The sequence below is a fragment of the Culex pipiens genome, chromosome 2, assembly GCF_016801865.2.
Source record: "Culex pipiens pallens isolate TS chromosome 2, TS_CPP_V2, whole genome shotgun sequence".
NCBI classification, from domain to species: Eukaryota; Metazoa; Arthropoda; class Insecta; order Diptera; family Culicidae; genus Culex; species Culex pipiens.
This window is the reverse complement of record NC_068938.1, coordinates 17,358,117-17,367,264: the sequence shown is the minus strand read 5'-3', so window position 1 is coordinate 17,367,264 and position 9,148 is coordinate 17,358,117. Positions and strand designations below refer to the sequence as shown.

Below are 9,148 nucleotides of genomic sequence, written 5' to 3'. Positions count from 1 at the left end.
GGCCTTTTTTCGGTTGTAGCCGATTCCCGGTGACCACAGTGACCAAATCCGGTTTTCCAGGTCGGTTTCGGAAAGGGGACGTTCTAAGCTTTCATTTGTGACCAAAAAAACCGGAATCGGTCAAAAAATGGATTTTTGCAGATTTTTAAATTTTGGGGTCGAAAAGGACCCCAATACCTTTAAAGTAACTTTTTTTATGGACGCTCCCCTAGTGGTCGTCCGAGGTTTATTTGTTTTGTGAAATGTGTATTTATACTATGAATTTAATGTCAGAAAATTTCAAGGCTCTAGCATGTATATAGCAAAAGTTATGGCAAATTTAATTTTCAAAAAGGCCGAAAAGGACCCCAATACCGTAGGAAGGTTAAGAAGAAGATACTCTTGATTGCGCTAAAATTGATTCAGGATAAGTGATAATTTTTATCAGAGAGAAAAAAAAACAAATGGTTTAATATCTGTTTCATTGTATTATTCGCCTATATTTCAGTGTAATCTCACATGTGTTTTTGTTTTATTTTTGGTTCTAGTAGTTGGTCTAAGTCGCACCATTTCATTTTTAAATACTTTTTTTTCACTTTCCTCTTCTGTCTCCTCCTCCTGTCACGCTTCCACCTTTTCGTTGACACTTTCTTCCAGGTGGATCGATCTTTACGCTTCGTCTTGTTACAATTGGTTTTCACTGGTTCACATTTGGCAGTGCTTCGAGCCTGTGCAGCTCTTGTGACTTTTGGTATTTCTTGTGTCTTATTCGTTTTTATGTGGCTGAATATTTCCAACACATCCGCAGATTCGATACAGTGTTTGTGGTTTTGTTACGATTAAGTAGTAATTGATATTATTCTTATCTATCGATAGATGAGTGCCAGTTAGGTTTTTTTAAAGTGGTTGTAGTTTTTTCATTTTCTTTCGTGTGAGTTTTCGTCTTCGTATGAGTGTGAGTGAGTTGCTTTATTTAATCTTATTACACCATCATCCAAATAAAACTTTGAACATTGCACTAAATAACTATTCGATTTTTTGGGACTTGCTCGCATCTTTTGCTCGAATAGTACTAGTAAATACTCTTGCCTGAACGCTCATTTACAATGGGACATTTGCTCTAGCTTTAGCTTCACTTTTTTTTCTCTATTCTGACGGTATATACTTTCTATAAAACTTGAACTATGCTATAATTATCTCAAATAGTTTACATATTAGATTTTCGACGCCTTCTTTTTAAAAAAATCATTTTAATCGCAACGTTTAGCTACTCTTTTTAAATTTAGTTTATCGATTCAACGTTTTTTTGTTTACCGGATTTTTTTAAGGTCATTCGTTCTACGACTTTATTTGGCTCTCGTCAGTGGTGTTTTCAACAAATCCACTTTTAACGGGGGGAAAATTGGGGAAAATTGTGAGTTTTGGAGGTAGGATCTACTGCTTAAAAACTTTTCGCCGTTGGGGTTCTGGTTGGAAACCTGATTCAGAAGATTCTGTTCGCTTTATTGTTTGCACAGTGAAAAAGTTTGTGAAATGATTTTCTGAAAAGCACGTGGAAATTTTTTAACAGACATTTTATTGTCGTTCGTATCCTGGTGCGATAATGAGTTCGAATGCTTGCGTTGTGAAAGTTCCAGAAAAAGATAGAATCCTCTGAATGTCCTGTCTAAGGTGAGGGGATGGGAAAGGTGGAAGGTTTGTTTTTTTTACTCTACCCAAAAAAATTAGTTGTCACGATGACCAAAAGCACTTTATTTCTTTATCATTATTTTTTTTTGTTTAATGCGTCCTCTTTAGCGATCGAAAAGTGCCCCAACTTTCGTCGAACTTTTTGACAATTTGTTTGAATACAAAATAGTTTCTAATGGTAAGCGATGCATCGATGACATTTAGCTCAATGTGTGTTGGTGAGTTTTTTTTGTTCGTGTTTGTGCTTGGCTTCTAGTTTCGAATAAACCCGTATCGATATCAGTCTAAAAATAACTTTATCGTGAAGTTTTTGGCAAATACTGATGAAAGTTGGGGTACTTTTCAATCGCTGGACTGTTGTTTATGAGATTTTTAATAAGATTTATTTTTAGTGAAAGAATTAAATTTCAAATGAATGCATAAGTATATTTCAATTTTTGAAATAAATAAATTACAATTACATCTTTTTTAAGCTGTTGAAGAAAATTTGCAACTTTTTAAACATGAAATTGAATTTAATTGATTTTTTTTCCAAAACTCAACACTGTAAAAGAAACCAAATCGCAAATTCGATTTATTTTTTACATAGTATCGTAAGATTAGTATGATTTGAAAAGATGAAATTGTCAAACTTTAGAATGATTCAACCTTCAACCCAAAAATATATCATTCCACAGTTTGACACTAAACATGTAGCTCTATTCTAATAAATTTGATATGATTTTCTAACTTTTTATAATCCTTCGATGACGTAGAAACAAACGTTTGCTCAAACTTTCGGTTTGTTCTCGACCAACATTTAGATAAACACTGTTTCAGCTTTTTCTTTGCTCACTTTCTTTTTTGTTCAACGAAATTAGTTTAAAGCTCTAAACATCGATTCTTTCGCGACTCTCGGACTTATTCGTAACACTTACTGCACGTTATTTTCATGTTTTTTTTTCTTGTTATGCTAGGTAAAAAATAATCAAATAATTACACTCTTTCACATAAGACATTTTCCGGTTTCTTTTTGTTTCTGGTTCGTTCTCGTTCTAAGTACACATCGATTCATTGCAGCGTCTTTAAACTCTATTCTAAGTATTCAACAGGCTTGAGAGCTAACTTCTTTCACCCCACCCAAGTTTCACAACTCTGTGACATAGTTCGCGGACGACGATCTGGCTTTTTAGTTTAGAATACATTACATTGATATTTTAATAAGTTTGTTTTGTTTTCTGTGAATTTTATGAATTTCCGGTTCCCACCTTACTAGTCAATACATTTATGATGCTTCGAACTTGTAAGCGTTTGTGTGTGTTTTTTTTTTCGAAAAATGTGCGTAATTTCTTTTGATTTTTCTATCGTATTTTCAACCATTACAACAACGATTTTTCTTGCTTGCTTCAGTTCGTTGGCTGCAGTTTCCGGTAATGCTCTTAAATTTGTGTCTTTTTTCGCATCAAAAAAAGAAAATTTCTCCAGAAAAATCAAACTACGACAATAAATTGAGCATCGTGTTCGCTACCTTTTTCAGCTGTACAAAAATCATACAAAAACGGTTCTTCGATTTACCTAGAAACATCGATAAACGGTTGGCTCGTACTTTGGCTCTGTGCTCTCGGCTCGTCGAAACGGTGGCCTGACTGGAAAAAAATGGGATGCAGCTTTAAACGGAACGAAAGCGTTGCTGCTGCTGCTGCTGCTCGTCATCAAGGAGGGGACCGCGGTGAAACGTGTACTATACGAGTTGCTCGTACCGTTTCAGCGTATTTCAGCCGGCCTTCATCCACCGGTCTATCGAGTATTCCAGGGCGGCGACCCAGCTGCAGGTTTCGGAATGATGGGCGGAGAGGGGAAGATGGAAAGTCGAATTTTCAGTTTGAGTTTTGATTTATGATTTCTTGGTGGTGGTTTGGTAAAGATTTAATCCATCTTGAGGCTTTTAAATTCTTGCAAAGAAAATTGAATGTTGATATATTCAAGTGCTTGAGAAAATGGAAATTGATTCTACCATAATTAACATCGGAGCTATTTTGTCTTATAAAACATGATGATGATTTTTTTTAACAATGCAAATCTTATTATCTTCAGATTACCAAAAAAGTGTCTTGTCCTTGAGAAAGACATAAAAATATTTTTCTTGAGAAATCAAAAGATTGCATTGAAGAGTTAACTCCATAATTCATTGTAATGTTGTATCGCAAATGTTCCTAAAATTAAATAAAAATAAACTGCTTCGAAGGTTATTTTGTAACTTTTTTCCTTCAGTTGATTTACTCGATTTTTTAAGCACCCAAAAACTCTATTGAACTGATCAGCTTAGGAACGAAATAAAATAACTGAAAAATTTCCGTAATAAGCAAAATGCATTGGTTTTTTTATTTTTGAAAAAAACGGTATTTTGTGAGAATTTTAAAATACTCCAAAATAAAAACTTTATAAAGATGAAAAAGCATAAACAATTCCGCTTCGTTTGCTACCTATATTCCAAATATTCCAAATATTTAAAATTTGAGTATTTAAGAAAAATACGGTATTTTGTGAAAACGTTAGTTTTCAAAAAAAAACTACAAACAAGAGAAAACGCAAACACAATTTCGCTTCGTTTGATACCGATATCGTACAGGTATCAAACGGAGCGAAATTGTGTATGCGTTTTCTTTTGTTTAGAGTTTTTTTTTGTTGAAAACTAACATTTTCACAAAATACCGTTTTTATTCCAAATATACAAAAAATTTCAATATTCGAAATATTTTTTAGAGTTTTTACAATCAACTGATTTTTTTTGAAAATTCTCAATTTTTTACAAAATAGGGTATTTTTCGAAAATACTCAATTAAAAACTAAAATTGTTTTCAGCAAAACATAACTCTAATACAGTCAAAACGCATACTAAATTTCGCTTTGCTTGATATTCATATCGCAAATGTTGAAAATTTGATTGTTGTTTGTATTTTCGAAAATTTATTTTCCAAAAAAAAAGCTTCAATAAGGTGAAAAAGCATTAAAAAAATTTCGCTTCATTGGATATTCATAATGCAAATTTTGAAAAATTTTAGTATTTTCGAAAAATACTGTATATTGTAAAAAAATAAGTTTTTAAATAAAAGAAAACTCTACAACTGGTGTTTTGTTTTTTTTTTCTTTGTATATTCCTAAAAAGACTGTAATTGTTTAAAAATGCATACATTTTTTTTACCAAGTTTAATTCTTGCAAATTTTGAAAATTTTAGTATTTTCAAAAATTACGGTATTTTGTGATTTTTTTTGTATTTTCAAAAAAACTTTAATAAGGTGAAAAAGCATAAAAAATTACGCTTCGTGTGATATCCAAGTTGACAAATTTAAAAATTTGAGTATTTTTTTTAAAATACGTTTTTTGTGAAAAAAAATAGTTAAAAAAAAACGGAATCGACGTAACACCTTATAATGTGGCCCTCTTAAACCTTGCGGTTTCGTCAACTGATCCACAGGTGCACAGAATTTGTTGCGTCCGCCTCGGGATTCGAACCAGCGACCTCTGGATTGTGAGTCCAGTGCGCGGTCCGATTGATCCACACAGGCAGACTTAAAGAAAACTCTAATAAGTGAAAAATCATACAAAATTAAGCTTCATTTGGTACCCATATTTGAAATTATAAAATTATGAGTACCTTCGAAAAAAATGACATTTTGAGAAAATTTTAGTATTTTTTAAAAAAAGACTCCAATAATTAAGAAAATGCATAACAAATTTTGATTCGTTTGACACCCAAATTGCCAATATTGAAAATTGTAGTATTTTCGAAAAAATACGGTATTTTGTGAAAATTTAAGTATTTTTCAATTAACTATAAAAAAGTGAAAGAGCACACCAAATTTCATTTTGTTTGATAATCAAATTGCAAATTATGAAAATTTGAGTACTTTCGAAAAAATACGGAATTTTGTGAACAATTTTGAGTATTCATACTTTGAAACCTACTACATTTTCAAAAAATATATTGTTAGTGAAAGCATTGAAAATATAAATTGATATGGTTGAATAAAGTCGATTTTAGAAAGATTTTGAAAATGAGTTATCGTCCATCATCGCCGATAGAATTATCGAAATGACGATAACGAAAACCATTATCGTTATCGTTAGACGATAATTTTATTGACTAACAACCTTGATTGGAACAAATAAAATGAATAGATTAGAACAAAAAATTAAATTAACTTATCTAACCTCGTAACAAAAATTTAAATTTAAAAATTGGACTAAGGATTTATTTATTTTAATTCAACATATGATGGTTTGATTTTTCCTTCATTTCAAACAACGGTTTGAGTTATCGAGTTCATTTCGAGGTGCCTGTCCGTCGGGACGCATTTTTTTTTTTTCGCGTTCCGTTTTCGTCGATCGTCGTCGGTGTGTATTTCGGGTGAGTTCGTGCGTGTGTGTGTGAAGGTGCGGCTAGCTCTGGTTGTCATGATGACAGCAGAGCTGAGCCAGTTCATTTCGAGGTGCCTGTCCGTCGGGACGCATTTTTTTTCGCGTTCCGTTTTCGTCGATCGTCGTCGGTGTGTATTTCGGGTGAGTTCGTGCGTGTGTGTGTGTGAAGGTGCGGCTAGCTCTGGTTGTCACGATGACAGCAGAGCTGAGCCAGTTCGTTTCGCGGTGCCTGTCCGTCGGGACGCATTTTTTTTCGCGTTCCGTTTTCGTCGATCGTCGTCGGTGTGTATTTCGGGTGAGTTCGTGCGTGTGTGTGTGTGAAGGTGCGGCTAGCTCTGGTTGTCACGATGACAGCAGAGCTGAGCCAGTTCGTTTCGCGGTGCCTGTCCGTCGGGACGCATTTTTTTTCGCGTTCCGTTTTCGTCGATCGTCGTCGGTGTGTATTTCGGGTGAGTTCGTGCGTGTGTGTGTGAAGGTGCGGCTAGCTCTGGTTGTCACGATGACAGCAGAGCTGAGCCAGTTCGTTTCGCGGTGCCTGTCCGTCGGGACCAACCCGACCCTAAGATGACAGTTTTCGTGAGTTGCGTGTATTCACCGACAGATGGCAAGTGGGCCTCGTCGGAGTACACCCAACAAATACGCAACTCAAAATTTAAAAAGGATTTTTTTTTTCGTGACGGCTTTTGCGGCATGCTCACTTCAACTGTTCTAGACTAATATGTGAACGTGGCGTATTTCTGAACATGTTTTTGAAGAAAATGATTCCAGAATGCTTATTTTGTCGTTTTAAGCCAAAACAAGGCAAAAACTATATTTATTTAAACTATTCGCCATTTTCAAAAGTTTGGCTAGATAATATCGAAGACCGCCATCTTAGGCCCACTGGGCCCACAAAACGGGGTACGCTCAGTTTGTATGGGAGCTGTCAACATGCTCCCGGGCTGGTCGGGACGCATTTTTTTTTCGCGTTCCGTTTTCGTCGATCGTCGTCGGTGTGTATTTCGGGTGAGTTCGTGCGTGTGTGTGTGAAGGTGCGGCTAGCTCTGGTTGTCATGATGACAGCAGAGCTGAGCCAGTTCATTTCGAGGTGCCTGTCCGTCGGGACGCATTTTTTTTCGCGTTCCGTTTTCGTCGATCGTCGTCGGTGTGTATTTCGGGTGAGTTCGTGCGTGTGTGTGTGAAGGTGCGGCTAGCTCTGGTTGTCACGATGACAGCAGAGCTGAGCCAGTTCGTTTCGCGGTGCCTGTCCGTCGGGACGCATTTTTTTTCGCGTTCCGTTTTCGTCGATCGTCGTCGGTGTGTATTTCGGGTGAGTTCGTGCGTGTGTGTGTGAAGGTGCGGCTAGCTCTGGTTGTCACGATGACAGCAGAGCTGAGCCAGTTCGTTTCGCGGTGCCTGTCCGTCGGGACGCATTTTTTTTCGCGTTCCGTTTTCGTCGATCGTCGTCGGTGTGTATTTCGGGTGAGTTCGTGCGTGTGTGTGTGAAGGTGCGGCTAGCTCTGGTTGTCACGATGACAGCAGAGCTGAGCCAGTTCGTTTCGCGGTGCCTGTCCGTCGGGACGCATTTTTTTCGCGTTCCGTTTTCGTCGATCGTCGTCGGTGTGTATTTCGGGTGAGTTCGTGCGTGTGTGTGTGAAGGTGCGGCTAGCTCTGGTTGTCACGATGACAGCAGAGCTGAGCCAGTTCGTTTCGCGGTGCCTGTCCGTCGGGACGCATTTTTTTTTCGCGTTCCGTTTTCGTCGATCGTCGTCGGTGTGTATTTCGGGTGAGTTCGTGCGTGTGTGTGTGAAGGTGCGGCTAGCTCTGGTTGTCACGATGACAGCAGAGCTGAGCCAGTTCGTTTCGCGGTGCCTGTCCGTCGGGACGCATTTTTTTTTCGCGTTCCGTTTTCGTCGATCGTCGTCGGTGTGTATTTCGGGTGAGTTCGTGCGTGTGTGTGTGAAGGTGCGGCTAGCTCTGGTTGTCACGATGACAGCAGAGCTGAGCCAGTTCGTTTCGCGGTGCCTGTCCGTCGGGACGCATTTTTTTCGCGTTCCGTTTTCGTCGATCGTCGTCGGTGTGTATTTCGGGTGAGTTCGTGCGTGTGTGTGTGAAGGTGCGGCTAGCTCTGGTTGTCACGATGACAGCAGAGCTGAGCCAGTTCGTTTCGCGGTGCCTGTCCGTCGGGACGCATTTTTTTCGCGTTCCGTTTTCGTCGATCGTCGTCGGTGTGTATTTCGGGTGAGTTCGTGCGTGTGTGTGTGAAGGTGCGGCTAGCTCTGGTTGTCATGATAACAGCAGAGCTGAGCCAGTTCATTTCGAGGTGTCTGTCCGTCGGGACGCATTTTTTTCGCGTTCCGTTTTCGTCCATCGTCGTCGGTGTGTTTTTCTCGTTAGTCATGTATTTGATACACATCACAGTCGGATTTCTTTGTTCTATGATTTGCAATTATTTCACGGGAAGATTCTTTTTAAATTGCGTCAGCAAAATATAAATTATCATTCAATTCGACCATTCGTTTCCCGCGAATCACGGCGACAAATATTGTTTCAACGCGATTGTTCAAGTCCTTCAGATAACATCATAACTCTTCAGTCATTAATTGGTCGCTCATCTTATAATAATTTAAAAGTATAAATAGTCTCAGGGCAACTCTACGTAAATATGTTACGCTGAGTTTAATATTTCACCTTTTAATCACACATAATTTTGATTCTATCTTTCCACAGCCGGCTGTCTAAGATTGAATCATTTATGTTAAACTCAACACCAAATAACCGGGAACGGTCTCATCCGCATCATCCGATTGTTTGCCTTGAGAATACATAATACATCACCCTATTCAACAAAATTCATTGATTATTGGGCCACATCATCATCCTCTATGATGAATCCTGGCCATTACCCTTCCCCACTAACAAAATCCCAAGTAGAAGTAGTTTTCCGGCACACGCGGGGGTGTGGATATCGTATAGAACCCACCCTTGGTAGCAGCCTGTGCTAACTAACATTCCCGTCCCATCCCCTCGAGATCTACAAACTGACATGGCGGGCGCCGTTGGTGGCCAACGACTGTTTCCTATTCGCACCGGCTCTAGTTT

General features: G+C 38.2%; 1 protein-coding gene across 8 annotated transcripts in view; it reads right to left on the bottom strand.

The window, feature by feature from the left end:
• Positions 1-587: 587 nt before the first annotated feature.
• The window catches only part of LOC120419474 (uncharacterized), a 402,142-nt gene continuing 393,581 nt past the window's right edge, over positions 588-9,148 (bottom strand). For all 8 annotated transcript variants that reach the window (XM_052708548.1, XM_052708549.1, XM_052708550.1 and 5 more), the window contains one exon: positions 588-3,473. In XM_052708548.1, coding sequence (XP_052564508.1) covers positions 3,422-3,473 — 52 coding nt within the window. In that variant the 3' untranslated portion in view covers positions 588-3,421. The remainder of the gene's footprint in view (positions 3,474-9,148) is intronic.